Source organism: Poecilia reticulata, chromosome 4, assembly GCF_904066995.2.
Source record: "Poecilia reticulata chromosome 4, P_reticulata-male-v2, whole genome shotgun sequence".
Lineage (NCBI taxonomy): Eukaryota > Metazoa > Chordata > Actinopteri > Cyprinodontiformes > Poeciliidae > Poecilia > Poecilia reticulata.
In genome coordinates this window covers 899,523-917,865 of record NC_088833.1, presented here as the reverse complement: position 1 = coordinate 917,865, position 18,343 = coordinate 899,523, and the positions used below count along the sequence as shown (strand labels likewise).

At 41.8% G+C, this 18,343-nt stretch overlaps 2 protein-coding genes and 1 pseudogene across 4 annotated transcripts; 2 read left to right on the top strand and 1 right to left on the bottom strand.

The window, feature by feature from the left end:
* The first annotated feature begins 346 nt into the window (after positions 1–346).
* LOC103463219 (uncharacterized) lies at positions 347–4,358 on the top strand. The gene is made up of 2 exons (XM_081605761.1): positions 347–906; positions 2,131–4,358. The coding sequence occupies exons 1-2, from the start codon at positions 735–737 to the stop codon at positions 3,513–3,515; spliced, it is 1,557 nt and encodes a 518-aa protein (XP_081461887.1). The 5' UTR covers positions 347–734; the 3' UTR covers positions 3,516–4,358.
* LOC103463218 (uncharacterized) lies at positions 2,125–16,417 on the top strand. 2 transcript variants are annotated; one of them, XM_081605743.1, is made up of 3 exons: positions 2,125–2,204; positions 7,756–8,136; positions 12,980–16,417. In XM_081605743.1, the coding sequence occupies exon 3, from the start codon at positions 12,995–12,997 to the stop codon at positions 15,314–15,316; it is 2,322 nt and encodes a 773-aa protein (XP_081461869.1). In that variant the 5' UTR covers positions 2,125–2,204; positions 7,756–8,136; positions 12,980–12,994; the 3' UTR covers positions 15,317–16,417. The 2 variants fall into 2 exon arrangements, with proteins under 2 accessions (XP_081461869.1, XP_008404677.3); XM_008406455.3 differs by lacking the exon at positions 2,125–2,204 and having other exon boundaries at positions 7,093–8,136.
* A 1,010-nt stretch (positions 16,418–17,427) lies between these two features.
* Positions 17,428–18,301, bottom strand: LOC145551336 (uncharacterized; annotated as a pseudogene). Its single transcript, XR_014087142.1, has 2 exons — positions 18,095–18,301; positions 17,428–18,020 (listed from the first exon to the last, which is right to left on the bottom strand). The product of XR_014087142.1 is annotated as an uncharacterized LOC145551336 (transcript).
* Between the last annotated feature and the right edge of the window lie 42 nt (positions 18,302–18,343).

Here is an 18,343-nt window from a genome sequence, read left to right as displayed (position 1 = left end):
GTATGTAATGGTTGGCTAATAGGAAAACATTAAAGTTGTGGTCAGTCATCAGGTCAGAATCACTTCCGGGTAATTTGTCATTTCAAACCAGCAGAAAGTGGGTATTTTGGTAGCTTGGAGTAAAAAGAGCAAAGATCTACTGCACAGCTGCTTTCTGTTGCTTTCACTGAATAAATAAATCCGGGTTTTTATTAGACTGCAGCATAATGCACAGCTTCTTAGAGAAGAAAGATCTGATTTATGGTTATTTATTGAAGAGAACGAAGCGAAGCTCGTCAGCTGCAGAACTAAAAAAAGAAAATAATGGAGTTTCTGTGACGCTGCAAAGGCAGGTGAGGACCTGAAACCCAATGCAATGAGCATCACTCGTATTAAATGGCCTGTAATTCATTTATTTGGCTTAAATACTGAAGAGCCACGGCATCTTTCGGATTAGTTGTAAGAAAGTCTTTCCTGTAAATCGGGTTTCAAACACAAATAATACCGAAAAACGTATTTTACTGCTTTTTCAGACACGTTTTTTCACTGTTTGGTAAAACAGCTCCGCCTAAAGTCAGGCGTCACACCGGAAACTGGTGGCAAGACTTCCGGTGGAGGAAAACAAAGGCGCTAGCAACGTTAGCCTACTACAGCTAGTTAGCATCCTGGCTGGTTAGCATCCTGCTAGCAGCTGGTTAGCATCCTGCTAGCAGCTGTCGCCGTGTCCAGGTGTGTTGTGAGTCTGCGCAGCAACAATGTGTTCCGTTGAGCCTCTGAGAGAGTTTATCAGAGAGAGACTAACTGCTGCTGCTGAAGAAATCTTCACCCAGCTGGAAAAAACCATCGTCCAGTACGAGGAGGAGATCGACCGGCAGCGGAGGCTGCTGGACCTCAGCTGGAGACCCCGGGTCAGCTTACAGCGAGCAGGTTCGGTACCGGTCGGGTTCTGCTGTCGGTTTTACTGGCAGATCAAGGTTAACGAGACCTGGGGGTGAATTTATCCAGGCCTGCTGGGTACAGAGGCCCCCTGCTGGCCAGAGGCTGTAAGACAGGCAGGCGGTGTGGAGACCAGCCAGCTTCATGTGAAACAGCGATGATTACAGAGCTAAAGCTGTCAGAGTTCAAATACTGATGCGATTAACGGCGGCAGGTCGGTTAAAATGCGCAGAGCTGAGACTGTAGGACAAACTGCTAATCAGTGAAAATCATTGTTCATGTTTGTAGCCTTTGTTCTCCGTCACAGACGTCGATGGTTTCCTGAATCTCTAACATTATTTCTCTGCTTCAGTTAAGAAACCCACAATCCTTCACTGCATCAGTGTCACGTGACCAACGTTTGGATCCATTCCTCCTCTTACGAATTGTCCTGGCTGCTGCTGGTGGAGGTGGTGTCATGCTGCGGGCATGTTCTTAGAACGTGTTGGGATTCTAACAGTGACAAACACAATAAAAACAAAACCTTCATTGTTTTAATTTACACGTCTGCTTGTTTTGGAGCGAGAGCGCTCAGGTGGGCAGAGGGGAGCAGTGGGGGGCGAAACCAGGGAGGGGGGGCGAGAATGTAGAAAATATTCAGTTACTGTTTAATTAGTGCAGTTGAGGTTTAGGTGGAACTATTACATTCCACCTAAACCTTATTCACATTATTCACAATAATGTTTTATTGTGAATAAGTGTTTTATTAGAAGTTTGCATGTTTTATAGCTTAATTGGCCACTGTGCAATTTATGCAAATGAGGAGTACCGTGCTGGAGTGATGACGGAGAGACAGACGAGCGAAGACAACAGAGCCACACGGTTTTTCCACCGTAGTTTGTTTTCTGTGGAGTTTGGCTGAGAATCAGTTGCTCTTGTAAAACAATTACGCAAAACTGTGAAATATTTGTTCTTCATCTTTACATCGGAGCGCAGTGAAAGTTTATTTTTCCTCCTCAAACACTCGAGTGAAATCTGAGAAAATAAACTCGTGGCAACACACAGGCAATGTTAGCCGCTTGACCAGCTACTTGGTTATCAGCTGGAGTCGCGTCTGTTAGTTCTAGACCCGCAACACAGGAGTCTCTCCAGTGCAGATGGCTTCTGTTAACATGGTGGATAAAGTGTGGCGTTGTTCTGAGCCACATTGATCCGTTTCCTTTGTTTTGCTTGCAGACGTCCCGCAGCATTACATCTGCAAGGAGGAGGAGGTTCAGACGGACCAGCAGCCCTGCAGCCCAGCGGCGGAGGTGCGTTTGGATCAGGAGGAAGTAGAATCTGTGCAGATCAAAGAGGAACAGGATGAGCTGTGTGTCAGTCAGAACGCAGAACTGGTTCTGAAAGAAGAGATGTGTACCTTCAAGATGAGTCCTGTTCCTGAGCAGCACCGCCCCAGAGAGCCAGAACCAAACAGCGACCTCAAACCGGCGGCTTTAATGGGTCCCGTTTCTGATGACGATGACCTGAAAGAACCAGAACCAAACACGGACCAGAACTCTGCTGATGCCGAGTACCAGAATCGGGAAGAAAGCAATGAAGACGACTCTGGATCCAGCACGGAAAAGTCAGAGCAAGACGAGGGAAGTCGCAAAACAAAACTAAAAAGGCACAGAAAAAGTGGCACCAATTATAATCTGTCATCTTGCAAAATTTGTAGAAAAACTTTCACTCAGAAGTATCTGATGGCACACATGAGAACCCACACAGGTGAGAAACCCTTTAAATGTTCCACCTGTGCCAAAAAGTTCATTCTCAAAAGTCATCTAAAAAACCACATGAAGATTCATAGCGGTGAGAAGCCTTTCTCCTGTCAGACCTGTGGGAAAAGTTTCATTCAGAGGATGAATTTAACTCTTCACATGAGAACACACACCGGCGAGAAACCCTTTCCATGTGAAATTTGTAACAAGACCTTTGCTAGCAGGAGTCAGTTAACTACTCATGTGAGAACTCACACAGGAGAGAAGCCTTATGCTTGTAAAACCTGTGGAAAAAGTTTTAGTACCAGAGGTACTTTGATTAGTCATATGAGAAGTCACACAGGGGAGAAGCCTTTCTCCTGTCAGATCTGTGGACAGAGTTTCACTCAGAAACCAGGTCTCAAAGTTCACTCACGGAAACACACAGGAGAGAAACCGTTTATGTGTCAAACCTGTGGAAAGAGTTTCAATCAGAAAAGTGCCTTGCTCACACACATAAGAACTCACACCGGTGAAAAGCCCTTTTCCTGTTTGACCTGTGGACTACGTTTCATCATGAAGAGCAGTTTGACCCAGCACATAAGAACCCACACTGGGGAGAAGCCTTATTCTTGTCAGATCTGTGGGAAACGTTGTAGTTTAAAGGGTAATCTGAAGTTCCACATGAGGATTCACACAGGGGAGAAACCATATTCATGTCTTACATGTGGAAAAAGCTTTGCAGTAAAATGTCAATTAACTCGTCACATGAGAACTCACACAGGTGAGAAACCTTTCTCCTGTCAGAAGTGTGGAAAAGGTTTTACCAAGAACCTTTATTTAATTGCCCACATGAAAACTCACACAGACGAGGCGGTTTAACCGAGAGGTCAGAGGGCCCAACATGTGGTGCCTGTGCATGGCAGCCTCACTTCTGTCAGTCTGCTCCAGGGCAGCTGTGGCTGTATGAATGGCTGAATGCATCGGTGTCACAATAAACGCTGTGATTGAGACATCCATCCATCCATCCATTTTCTTTCACCCTTGTCCCTCAGTGGGGTTGGGAGGGTTGCTGGTGCCCATCTCCAGCTAACGTTCCGGGCGAGAGGCGGGGTTCACCCTGGACAGGTCACCAGTCTGTCGCAGGGCAACACAGAGACACACAGGACAAACAACCATGCACACACACTCTCACACCTAGGGACAATTTGGAGAGGCCAATTAACCTAACAGTCATGTTTTTGGACTGTGGGAGGAAACCGGAGTACCCGGAGAAAACCCACCATGCACAGGGAGAACATGCAAACTCCATGCAGAAACACCCCAGGCCGGGAATTGAACCCAGAACCTTCTTGCTGCAAGGCAACAGCTCTACCAACTGCGCCACTGTGCAGCCCTGATTGAGACATCTCGCAAGAAAATTAATTCCATTTGATTCATAGGAGACGTGCAGATAAAGCTCCAATTTGGGTTTTCCTGGTTACCTGCAGGAACCAGGAAATCAGAATCAAAGTGAATTACTACTGCAGGCTGCTGAAAACTGGACAAAGTAATGTCCGTCCGCTTGACTTCTACCAGTGTCTAAGGCTACGTTTACACAGTCAGCTTGATGTGTAATTAAGATTTTACATTTAAATTCTTTTTTTTATTAATTTTTTGATAAAATCCACTTTTTTCTGTGTGGTTGTTTGTGCCTTAGACATAATAAAGAGTAGACGCATCATGCACCGCTCTTGCCTATTGTTGCTAACAGGGCGGCCATCTTGGAGCAGCGTTATGTTTGGCAGGCACATAGAAGAATCAGCACATTTAATAGCAACTTGCTAAATACTAAACAGATTTTCACACTTTTTTGCTGTAAACCTTATTCAAACTGTTATATTTAAAGTATTTTTGAATTTGATATGTGGTTCAGCATATTTAAATATCCTGATTTAATCTATGATGGTTATTTTACAGAACACACAAATAGATTTTATAAATATCTATGTAGTAATGTCAATACATATTTATATAAATATACACATTAATACAAATATATATTGGGCTATACATTTCATATTTAAATGCACATGTTTATATATACAGGTCCTTCTCAAAAAATTAGCATATTGTGATAAAGTTAATTATTTTCCATAATGTAATGATAAAAATTAAACTCATATTTTAGATTCATTGCTCACCAGCTGAAACATTTCAGGTATTTTATTGTTTTAATACTGATGATGTTGGCAAACAGCTCATAAAAACCCAAACAATGAGCATATCATGAAAAGGTTCTCTGAACGAGCCGTTAACCATCATCTGAATCAACGAAGTAACTCTAAACACCTGCAAAAGATTCATGAGGCTTTTAAAAACTCCCAGCCTGGTTCATTACTCAAAACTACAATCATGGGTCAGACTGCTGACCAGACTGCTGTCCAGAAGGCCATCACTGACGCCCTCAAGCAAGAGGACAAGACACAGAAAGACATTTCTGAACCAATAGGCTGTTCACAGAGTATCAAGGCTCCTCAGGGGGAAGGAAAACGCTGCACAACGAGACGAGGTGACCCTGAGGAAGATGGTGGAGAAGGACCGATTCCAGACCTCCAGCAGTGGACTGAGTCTGGAGCAGAAACATCCAGAGCCACCGTGCTCAGGCGTGTACAGGAAATGGGCTACAGGTGCTGCATTCCCCAGGTCAAAGGTCAAGCCACTGTTGAACCTGAAACAACGGGAGAAGCTCCTGACCTGGGCTACAGAGAAGCAGCACTGGACTGTTGCTCAGTGGTCCAAAGTACTTTTTTCGGATGAAAGCAAATTTTGCAAGTCATTCAGAAATCAAAGTGCCAGAGTCTGGAGGAAGACTGGAGAGAAGGAAATGCCAAAAGGCCAGAAGTCCAGTGTCCAGTACCCACAGTCAGTGATGGTCTGGGGAGCTGCTGGTGTTGGTCCACTGGGTTTCATCAAGGGCAGGTCAATGCAGCAGCTATCAGGAGGTTTGGAGCACTTCATGCTTCCATCTGCTGAAAAGCTTTATGGAGATGAAGATTTCATTTTTCAGCACAACCTGCTCACAGAGCCAAAACCACTGGTATACTCACCATGGTGCTACTGTTGGCCTGCCAACTCTCCTGACCTGAACCCCATAGAGAATCTGTGGGATATTGTGAAATTGAGAGACCCAACAGTCTGGATGAGCTTCAGGCCATCGAAGCATCCTGGGCTCCATGACACCTCAGCAGAGCCACAGGCTGATGGCCTCCATGCCGCATTGAAGGATTCCTGACCAAGTATTGATGCATAACTGAACAGAATTATTTGAAGGTTGACTTTTTTGGTATTAAAACACTTTCCTTTTATTGGTCGGATGAAATATGCTAATTTTTTGAGACGGGATTTTGGGTTTTCATGAGCTGTATGCCAACATCATCAGTATTAAAACAATAAAAGACCTGAAATATTTCAGTTGATGTGCAATGAATCTAAAATATGACAGTTTAATTTTTATCATTACATTATAGAAAATAATGAACTTTATCACAATATGCTAATTTTTTGCGAAGGACCTGTAAATATAAATAAAAGATTTACTCTGGGTCAGCCTTCATAGCTGAACCTCAGTATTACACCAAGTGCTGTAGCTAATATTAGCTGGGTTTTTGCCGGTGGACATAAATACAGTTTAGTAATATTCTATTCACATAATATAAACGGTAATATGTCCATCTTACTTGTGAAACGTTGTCCCCTGAGATTTCACGTCAATACTCCGATGATCTGAACAGAAATGTCCGGCGGTGCTGAGGCATCGCCTGCTGTTTTGGTTTAGCCAGGAGGGATGACCCCTCCAAGATGGCCGCCATGTTTCCTGCGCCAATGCGGGTCTACTCTTTATGATGTTCATGTTACTACATTTATACTAATATTTCACGTTGTCAGTCCCTGCCCCTGCTTCAGTGTGAAGAGTTTCAAAATAAAAGCCTGTTGGACTCAGAGGCTTTATTTAAATAGTCTTGGTACACTCCTACTTTTTTTCTGTCTTAATTTATCAAACTATCTTAAGTAATTTTCATGTTTTAATGCATTTAGTTGCATTTGGCAGCCATGTTTTTGCTCCCTGCTTTTATGACTCTACATTTGTTTCTTCATTCTGGGGAGTTCAGGGAAACAAAGACTGATCACCTGGTTAGAGCTGCTTTTGATTCATAAACATATTTGTTGTATATTTGCTTGATGATTTTGATGATGGCTTTTTACAATGTTTAAAAAAGTTTATTGTTCCATAATTAGTTACTGTGTGATGTCTTTATGGTGGGAAGGACTTTGAACCATCTTGTTGCTTAAATATGTTATATAAATAAACTTTATTAGGCAGTTTAATATATAAAGGTAAAAGTAATTTTATTTCTATAGCAAATTATCAGCAACAAGGCAAAACCATGTGCTTCACAGGAATTAAAAGGAAATACAAATAAAATAACAAACCCAAGGAAAGAGCAAAAGAAGAAAAAGCTAATAATGTTGATCCAAAGTAAATAAACCAGACATTCCTGTCCAGGTAGAGAAGTTAAAGTTTTCTCTGGTCCATTTCCTTTTCCGGTTTGGGAGAATAAGAGTCTAAAAAGTAGTTGCTGAGGTAGTTTTTCTGGGTTGATAAATCAATGTAAATAAGTAAGTAAGTAAGTAACTAACTAACTAACTAACTAACTAACTATCTATCTATCTATCTATCTATCTATCTATCTATCTATCTATCTATCTATCTATCTATCTATCTATCTATCTTGTAAAAGTACTGCACAGTTTCTAATAATACAAACTAAGAGTTCCTGCTCTGGAAGAATATAACTGTAGATGTAATTAGTTTATTCAGAATATAAAGTCGGAATAAAAGTTGCTCAATTCAACAGTCTGTGTTTTATGTCTCAAAACAAGTTAAAAATAAGTGTTTGGAGAAAATAGAAACTTGTAGCGGGAGACGGAAATTAAAGCGCATTGTCTGTTTCTGGGGGAAGACTTCCGTGTAAGACTTCCGGCGGAAGTTAACGACATGGCGCTAGCAGCGTTAGCTTGCAGGCTTCTTCGTGGTTGTCGTCGATCAGAAGATGATTTCTGCCTGTTTCTGTGTCTGCAGCAACAAACTCTTCGGTTCATCATCAGAGACCAGCTGCTGCTGCTGCTGCTGCTGCTGCTGCTGCTGCTGCTGCTGCTGCTGCTGCTGCTGGAGAAACATAAACCACATCCGGGAGGAGGAGAGACGATCTGCGGCTCAGACCGCTGGATCCCCGCCGGATCCCTGCTGGATCCCCGCTGGATCCCCACTGGATCCCCGCTGGATCCTCACTGGATCCCCGCTGGATCCCCACTGGATCCTCACTGGATCCCCGCTGGATCCCCACTGGATCTCCGCCGGATCCCCACTGGATCCACACTGGATCCCCGCCGGATCCCCACTGGATCCCCACTGGATCCCCGCTGGATCCTCACTGGATCCCCAAATCTTCGGAACCTCCAGGTCTGTTTGCCGTTTCAGGCTTGTCTAGATTTAAAGTTGTGCTGTAATTAATGGATATGGACCATTTTTAACTCTGGAGGTCTAAATCTGAAACCTTTGTTTTATTATTTCACACAAACAGAAGCTAAGAGTTTGTGATTTATAAAACCTTTCATGGTATCATAAATCACAAAAGCTTCATAATGTTGTGGTTTTAGAGGTTAGGGCACAAAACCACATAAAAACAAATTCATGTTAAAATCTCATCAACCTGATGGATGTAGGGGACAAATTATGCAAAATCCCATTTTTAGCCCTTAAATACATTTTTTTGTACTTTTAGTGTCTAGAACTGGAAAATTAAAACATATTTTCTCCTGATGCTGATTAGATGTTTTTATATTCTTCTGGGTTATTTTCCGGTGCTTTTTGTCTTTGGTTTGGAATGACGTCATGACTTCCGGTTGATCAGTTTTGTAAATCCTCGCAGAGATTTTATTGTTCAAGTTCAGTTTTTCAGAAGTTGGAAGTAAAAAAGTCCAAATGTTTTTTATTATCTCTCAGGATTCCAGGGTTTCGGGTTCAGCCCGTTTTTATTCAAAGATGTTAAATTGACAGGAAACGTTCAATATTCCTGGGTAATTATGTTACTGGAAAACACTGGCGGCTGTACTTCCACCCACAACTACAGTTTTAAAAACAGCAAATCAAGAAATGCAATTAAATATCATTTATTTGCACTTCTATTAAAACCAAATAAATCATCAGTCAGTGGATCCAAAAACATGACGCAATGCTGATCACACTTAGATCAGTGGCGGAGCTAGACTTTTAAAGTTGGGAGGGCCAAGGGGGGGGCAAGGACTACGTCTGGGGGGGCAAAATTAAAAATTTGTGTGTGTACATCTATATATATATATATATATATATATATATATATATATATATATATATATATATATATAAACTAACCAAATTGAACCAAATATTCAGTTTGGTTATTTAAAAAATTAACCAAACTGAATATTTAGTTATTTTTTAAGCCCCTCTGTCATTTGACATGTTATAATTAACACCTTTGACTGGAGCACATGGAGACATGATGGACTTTATGCAGAGTTCATCACAGAGGAAACTAAAATCAATCAAATAAAATATATTTTCTGAATATCATCTCATGGACACTGAACTAAATGCGTCTTTCTGACCGGAGCTGACAGCGTGTTGAAGAGTTATGGACACCTTGGTTAGGAAGCTCTGTTTGGACAGGTAACAATATTTTGGGTCGGACCAAAACTGTTTGCCTGATGGTGGTTCGGCTTCTAATGAGTTTATATTTAATGAGTTTGCAGCACACAGAGAAAACCTAAAGAGAATGTGATCTACTTATTGTAGTTTAAATAGAGGAATAGCAGCTGACTGTTGAGAGAGGAAAGAAATTAAAGTGCAGATCCGTTAGAAACAAGCGCAGAGCGCTGGACAATAAATGCTCCAATTAATCACACGAGATGACAAACGCCAAATATACAATATATAGTTACACTGCTGAGTTAATGGTGTTTTAAAAACAAAACCAGTAAAAACTGAGTTAATATGTCAGATTCCCTCCTCACCTCGTCTTGATGAGAACAGACAGCAGTTCACTGGTTTCTGTCCAGACTGTGGTCAGCTGACCACTTGGTGCTCAGACAGTTTAACTTTACGCACAGAGAACATCGTGGAGCTCATTATTAATCATTATTAATCATTATTAATCATTATTAATCATTATTAGAACAATATCTGTCAGAGAATCATCTCTGATCTGGACGCTTTAACGGACCAGAGACTCTGGAGCGTCCAGCAGCTGATCCGCTTCTGGAGGAAGTGATGCGGGATCAGGAACCGATCAGAGTTCTGTCGTCTTCTAATCACGTCATTTCCTGAAATGTTACCTGATTTCAAAAACGTTCCAACAGAGAAATAATAAATGTTTTGTTGGATGACTACAAATTGGAAATAAAATGATTTTTTTCTTTGACGGACAACGAAAAAAACTCCAACCCAACCTCTGATCCAAACTAGAACATTGTGGTTTCTCTTCAGGTTTTTCTCTCTTCGGTGGAGGATCAATAAATAACTTATTGGTGTTTTACCATCACCACCAGGTATGAAGGGCTTTAGGCTTTGAGTTTCACCACAGCAGCAACTGAAACACCCAGGAGAAGAATTTCAGCTTGTTGTTATGAGTATAAAGGAGGCTGGTGATGAAAATCTATTTATTTATGTCACATGGACTTATATAAAGTTTTATACATTTTATTTTCATATATTTATTATTGTTTTTCTTCTTTAGATATTAGGTTGACTTAGAATGATTCCAAATAATGTACAGGAATAACCTGGTGCTGTTACATGTCAACCATCAGGGGGGGCCACTGGGAGGGCCAATCAGATGACAGGGGGGGCACTGGCCCCCCCTCTGGCTCCGCCACTGATTTAGAGCCGAGCCGGCCCAAGGCATAAATGATCTAAGACATTGTCAATGTTGCTAAGTTTGATTTAATGGTTTCAGCATAGGTCAACTTTCATCGTAAGATTTTAAGGAGCTGGCAAGTTTACGTGATAAAAGTTCATAGTTAGATTGGTTTGTTACCATAGCAACAATATGATGCTATAAGGTTAATCTTTGAGTTTTAGTTGCATTAATGCATCTTAGTAAACTACAATTACATTTGAGTCCTGGTTAATTCAACTAGGCCCCCTGTCCCAGATTTCACTAAATCTGTTAAATTCTGATTTCCTGTTCAATGCATCAACTATTAAAACTATAAAAACTATAAACTATCTCTCTTTCAGGAATAATTCTGCCCTGCCAGTGAAATGTTCACTGCAGAAGAGACACTTGCATTTCGGCTTGTTACAAAAAATAAAGAATAATTTTTTAGTAAAAGCAGAAGCCTGGTGGGGGGAACCCAGGGACCCCCCACATCGCCCCCTGGCATCAGCGCCTCTTCAGACTGTCTGGTTAAGGTTTATTTTTATCGGGATGTTCACAATCAGAGGGAAAAGTCTGTTTATGCGAAGCACTTTAGGATGAGCGCTTCTGCAACCTCCGCCAGGATCAGGAAGAATTTACCGAAAGACGTCGACTGACTGAGGGTCAGTTCCTTCTCTATGCAAACGAGGGAAACGGCAAAGCGCTAAGCGGCTAATAACAGCTTTATTAGCAGCTTATAATGTTGATAATGGCCATTGCTGTTATAGCAGCATTGAGCTACTGTTAGCGCTGTGGGCTAGCTTTTTGCTTCCTCCCTCTGGACATAACTGTACTGCTAATAACTCCATAGTTATGTGGAGGCTTCGTTTACGTCATTCATATTGTGGTAGCATTAATAGTATGTGGCAGTGGTGAAACCAGGATCCGTGCTGCAGGTGGCTGGTTTGGACGGTGTGTGTAGATGCAGTAACTCCACTGTTCAGCTGAATCCTCGTCTCTGCAGCTCGTCTTCGTTCTGCTGCTCCGGCTCAGACATGTGAGGACGGTTGATGGTTGATGACACTAGGGATGTGTGATATGGCATAACATTCATATCACCATATGATGGGTGACGGTAACAATATTTATCATGATGTGATTTGTATAAAACTATAGAAATGAGAACAATCACATGCTGAATGAGTGAGATGTATCTGTTAAAACTCATTTATCTGGTGTTATTTGTACACAATGTGTAGCTGGTTTTTATGCTGCTGACCACCTGGTTAAATCAAACTTAAATAAAAAAATGAAGAGTATTTTCTTCCCATTGTTGTGACTAGAACTTGTACTAAACTTAGAGATCACGCTTCGTTTAAAGGTGGTAAAACAAATTGCTTGTATTTTCTGTCTTCCACTCACTTTGCAGATTAGATTTTTCTGCTCCTTTAACAATCCTGTGGTTTTTAGAGTCGGGTCATTTAAACCCCACAGGTTTTTTACTCTGTGCACGGTCCGGCGGGGTTGTGCTGGTTTCAGAAAGACCGCCACCCTGCTCCGATCGTGGAACTTGCTCTGTTCCTGCTGAGACCTCTGGGGTAAAGAGACGGGTCCATTAGACTCGGTGAGCTTTACCCTGTGCGCGTCTTTCAGGGCTGGGCTCGCACCGATCCAGTGTGCGTTTTACCTCTCGCTTCGCAGCTGTCTGACCGTGACATCTGCCACACTCTTCCTGAGCGCCAGGCTGAGGGCGGTTAAACCTGAACCAGGTCCAGATCATTTACGTTTTACACCCTCTTTTAACGAGCTCTTCCTTTGCGCTCTCAGCTGCTTCCTGCTGCTCTGATTTGATGCTAGCCGGTTATGTCATCAATAAGCATTACTGTGGTTGGCTGGTCGACTGCAGATCTCTATCGTTATTGTTTCTACCATATACCGTTTTTAACATACATTCCTAGTTGACATCTTTAAAAACTTTGGAATAAAACGTTTTTCTACTGGTATCTATTCATATTGCTGCTATCAAACTACAGGATGGAGTAGAACCTCAAGAAGTCAGTGAGATAAAATCAATTTGGAAGTTTTCTGCAGAAAATTTCAGGATAAGGAAGCAAAGTTAACAAAAACCTTCTTACTGAACAAAAGACACAGATGGGAGCATCAAGGAGTGAGAAAATATAAAAGTCAACATTTCTCTGTGCCATTGCAGTACAAATATAGGCCAGCAGAAGTAAAAGTTAACCAATGGGATCAAGCAGCAACTCATTGACTAGTTGCTGCTGAAGCATTTAAGCAAAGTCTTAAATGGATTGGACTCATGTTAATGAGACATGAAAAAGAAACCGATTGTTGTAGGTACAGACCTAAAATTTCAAAATAACAATTCTGATTTTTTTTTTTCTTCAGATTTGCCACAACATTATGTTTATTACTAAGCAAGATTCTCATCATTTTATACTCAACCAGCAAGAGACTGCTGATCTGGACCTGAGGGAAACAGAATCTCCACAAACCACAGGAAGGCAAGAGGAACCAGAACCGACAGAACCCAAAGAAGAGTATGGATCAGAACTGCTGCAGTTTGTCAAGAAAGAAGAACTTGAGCAAGAAACACATCCTGTAACAGGAGCAGATGGATGTGCATCTTTTGAAATAAAAGAAGAACCAGAGGAACCGAAACAGATGGAGGAAGATTATCATCAATTGGAATCTCAGCAGGTGGTGAAGACTGAGGTCGAAGACTTCGGTCAGTATGAAAATAAGGCTGTACTGAATCAGGAGGCAGATTCCTTAATGAGAGGAGACTCTGCACCTGTTGGAATCAAAGAGGAACCAGTGGAACTAAAACCTAAGCAAGTGAAGGAAGAGGAGCATGGATCAGGACCTGAGCAGATGGTGAAGATGGAGGCTGAACGCTTCAGTCTGGATGAAGACCAGGATGTTCAGAAGCAGGAGACTGCTGATGCAGACAACCAACTACCAGAACTAAATGGAGACCAAATCCTCCTTCAGAACTTCCCTAAAGCAGAAGACCATCAGGAAATAAAGCTTCATGAAGCCTCAGGATCCAGCAGAGATGATCAGCAACAGAAGAGAGCTCAGAAAACCAGAGGACAGAGGGACGAAGTAGAGGACGGCATGGAGGGCAGGGAAATTCACAAAAGTAAAAAATGCAAACAATGTAAAGTGTGTGGGGAAAGTTTCAAATGGAATTGGTATTTAACAATTCACACGAGAACTCACACAGGTGAGAAACCTTTCTCATGTGTAACTTGTGGAAAAGCTTTCAGGCAAAAATGTAGTTTGAGTCAACACATGGTAGTTCATTCAGAAGAGACGCTGTTTTCACAAAAACCTTTTCTACATCTTATAAATGAAAAAAGTCATTTAACTGACCACATGAGAAATTACACGGGGGAAAAACATTTCTGTGGAAAATCTTTTAGCCAAAGTCTTAAGTGGATTGGACACAGAAGTAGTCACTTTGGTAAGAAGCCTTTTCCATGTATGACATGTGGGAAAAGTTTCAGTTACCATCATAATTTGACTGTACACATGAGGACTCACACAGGTGAGAAACCTTTCTCATGTCTAACCTGTGGAAAATGTTTCAGTTACCAACCTAATTTGAATAGACACATGAGGACGCACACAGGTGCGAAGCCTTTCTCATGTGTAAAGTGTGGGAAACGTTTCCTTGAAAAGAGTAGGTTGAATAGCCACATGAGAGTTCACACAGAGAAGCCATTTCCTTGTCCAACCTGCGGAAAAGGTTTCAGACATAGTCTTAAATGTATTGGGCACTTAAGTAGTCACCCTGGTGAGAAACCGTTTCTTTGTATGACATGTGGGAAAGGTTTCCATCGTAAAAGCAGTTTGATTCGTCACACAAGAACTCACACAGGTGAGAAGCCTTTCTCATGTCTAACATGTGGAAAATTTTTCAGTCAGGAACATAATTTGAAATGCCACATGAGGATTCACACAGGTGAGAGGCCTTTCTCATGTGTAACATGTGGAAAAGGTTTCAGTACAAAAAATATCTTGACTGGTCACATGAGAACTCACACAGGTGAAAAGCCTTTCTCATGTGTAAAGTGTGGGAAAAGTTTCACTCGCAAACATAATTTGAATAGCCACATGAAAATTCACCTTGGTGAGTTCTCATGTATAAATTGTGGAAAAGGTTTTAATCAGAAAAATTGTTTGAGCCAGCACATGAAAGTTCATTCAGAACAGAAACCTTTCTCATTCATAAGCTGTAAAAAAGGCATCAATGACAATGGTACTTTAACTTGCAATATAACAGCTCACACAGGAGAAAAACCCTTCTCTTGTATAAAGTGTGAGAAGAGTTTCCGTTACAAACATGTTTTGAAGGTCCACATGAGAATTCACACAGGTGAGAAGCCTTTCTCTTGTATAACATGTGGGAAGAGTTTCAGACACAAAAACCATTTGAACAGCCACATTAGAGCTCACACAGGAGGGAAGCCTTTCACGTGTGGAACTTGTGGAAAAGATTTTTATGAAAAAAGTCACTTAACTGACCATGTGAGAAGGCATGACCTGAAAAAAATGTTCCATTGCAACACCTGTGGAAAATCTTTCAGTGAAAGAGATGAGTTGATTGGACATATAGAAACACACACGTTTGAGAAGCCTTTTCCATGTATGACATGTGGGAAAAGTTTTGGTCGTAAAAGTAATTTGAATCGTCACATAAAAACTCACACAGATTAGAAGAATTTCTGATCTAAAGCAGTGGAAACAAATCTGTTCCAGAAGTAGTTTAACTAACCAAGTCAGAATTCACACAAATTAGAAACATTTGCCATGTCATCCTTGTTGTAAATGAGCTGTTGCAGCTGCAATTTTAAAAATATATATTAATCATTGAAGCGGTGTTGCAGTCTGTCTGCCTGTTCTGAACTTTTGTAGAAGTTAGTTCTACATACATGTATAATCTTGTTTGCATTACTGCCAATATGTTATTGTTTATGACATCATCATCATATGATTCCTTAGTCAATATGTTGACACTTTGCAATTCAGCCTGTTGGGCTTCATTTCCACATTTCTGTCATTTATATTTCTTCCCTCTGCCTCATTTTTACATGTTCTCTGTAGTTCCACTTGGGTCGGTCTGTCAGTCACACTTTTCTTTATGAACCTGTTGTGCCTGGGTCATGGAAAATTATACTGAAGGTCATGGAAAAGTCATGGAATGTTTTTCTAAATACCAGTGGGAACCCTGTTAATCTAACTAAAATAGTTAATTTCATCAGTTTACTGTTTTTTTGCAGCCAGTGGTGAACCAAACACTGGCTGAAGTTATTTCTTTTTTGCATACAGTTCATGTGATCTTTGACCTCTAATTATATTATTGTATAAATACTGTAAATGTGTACATATTAGCCTTAATATAGAGCATATATATGTGTGTAAATAGGAGCTGATATTTCAGGCACATTTGAAGATGGATATCTAGTCTCTTCATTAAGAAGTTAGTTTTAGCTGACATTTAAAAAAGAGTTAACATAGTAAAGTTTTTACTTTGAAAAATTAACACCAATTCTTTTCTTTTATGTAGACTAAATAACCCAAATTGCTGTAGATTTTTGACTGAGACTAGGAGTCTGTGCTGTTTATCATTTACTGTGATGAAACTCCATGTTGTTCACCTCTGTGTCTTACATGAGGAGCCAAAAGGTTTTAGTTACATGACCTGCTTTTTGTAAAGGATACATTTATATAGCAGTAACTCTCATCTACAGTATTTGAATGTTTTTGACATCGGAACACTAAATGTGTAGTTCTGAATAAAAATCTGCAAATTCTGGACTTTATAATTGTGATTATTTTGAAAGCAATTTATAAATGACAGCCCGTAGTTGCGTTATGCAATAATCATCGTAAGTCAAATACAAAATCAACATCTGTAACTGTTAAATATTACCTGTTGTATAGATTATTTCTATTCAAATGCAGAGTCCTTACAAAGCAGCAAACAGTCACTAGAAGCTGCTGGTGGAGCCTCCAGGTGTTGGATCTCCAGAGGCTCGCGGTGCATGAACCCACCATCCGGCCTCCCCGAACCAGGCTGACTGGCAGGAACGGTGGCAGTGGGCCCAGCCGTACACGGAGGTTCATTTTCAGACAGACCTGTTCACTGATGGCTGCTGTGCAACCCTGGATGGTCCAGATGGACGCGGTGGTGGACGGGTGGTGGATGGCCACCACGTCCCCACTAGGACATCAGCAAGGAGGTGGTGGAGTCATGCTGTGGGCCAGAGAGAGCTGGCCGCCCCTTCAGGGCCCTGAAGGTGTGAAAATGACCTCAGCAAAGTTTCTGGACTTTCTGACTGATCACTTTCTCTCCTGGTTCAAAAACTGCAAGGAAAACCTGTCATTGGTTGTTAAGGGCATAAAGCTCATGGTGTGGTGACCTCTGACCTCTGGAGTTTCCTCCAGCAGAAGACCTGAGGACCTGCAGTTCAGATCAACCAGCAGCTCTGGGAGGTTTTCTGACTTCCTGCAGAGAAATGAAAGCAGAAACTTTCCACAAACTCTCCAGTTCAGTGGAAGCAGGAACCTGTGACCCCGTAATGCTGCACATTCAAACAATGACTTCATAATCCATAAGATGTTTAGAAAATCTGCTGTGCATAATAACTGGGAACAGTTTGAGTTTCTTATTGGTGAAGAAAATACAGCTGTCATTGGGAGCTTTGTTCAGTAAAATTACATTTATACTGTAAAGTTCATGACTTGAAAATTAGACGGACCATCATTTGCATTGACCATTAAGGAAAATCTGAGAAAATATCAGTTGGTTTACTGCTAATCTGTATTTATGGTGGTTCTCTTGGTCCCTCCAGGCCACCGTAGACACTGATGTGAAACTTCAGGAATCGGAGAAATGAAATCAGACTTTATTTATTCAGATTGATGATTATCATTTCATAACAGCTGGAACTGCTTTAATATTCTTTCTACGTTAAGCTGCTGTTTGTCGTGATCCGACTGGATCTTCTGGACCTCCACTGTGATAAACCGGTTCCGGTACCAGAGTTGAGAGTTCCCTCTGCTTCTGGAACCGGTTCCGGTTCGGGGTCCAGACTTCGCTCTACTCCACCAGCGAAGCGGCGAAGAAGTTTTGCTCGTTCTGCATCTGCAGCCTGAAGATCTGGTTGGCCCGTTTGATCTGGTCGGGCGTCTTCAGGTTCTCGTTGAGCAGAACCTTGTAGTGCTTCTCCGGGTCGCCGTGCATGTTGCCCTTCTTCCAGACGAAGTAGGCGTTCAGTAGCTTTCCTCCAGGCTGTTGGCCATCCAGATCCAGAGCCTGGAGCAGGGCAGCAGACTCACGCTTCTCCTTGTCCATGATGGTTCTGTAGTCCAGCAGGTACCGCTCCAAGGCCGGGATGGGTCTGATGTCCAGCGGCGCCTGGCAGAGCAGCAAGCAGAAGGTCAGGACCAGAACCTCTCTGTGTTTCACCAACCGGAGGAAAACCTCCTTACTTTGAGCTTGAACCGGTCCAGAATGTAGTCGGAGAAGCTCCGGTAGCGATCCTGCATGAACGTGTTCAGGTCGCTGGGCAGCGGCCTGCGGCTCATGTTCCCCAGCAGGTCCGTCACCGTCAGCAGGTGCAGGACGTCCTGCATCATGAAGGCCACGTAGTCGTCGGCCTGCAGGAAGGGAACCGACAGCGTACTATAAGATGGTACATAGATTTTATTTCACCCATCCAGGCTCCATAGAATGGGTCT

Coding starts and splice junctions, on each gene's coding strand:
- LOC103463218 (XM_008406455.3), top strand. CDS start 7,672: ATGGCGCTAGCAGCGTTAGCTTGCAGGCTTCTTCGTGGTTGTCGTCGA. Junction 8,137..12,979: donor CAAATCTTCGGAACCTCCAG/GTCTGTTTGCCG, acceptor TTTTTTCTTCAG/ATTTGCCACAACATTATGTT.
- LOC103463219 (XM_081605761.1), top strand. CDS start 735: ATGTGTTCCGTTGAGCCTCTGAGAGAGTTTATCAGAGAGAGACTAACT. Junction 907..2,130: donor GGTCAGCTTACAGCGAGCAG/GTTCGGTACCGG, acceptor TTTTGCTTGCAG/ACGTCCCGCAGCATTACATC.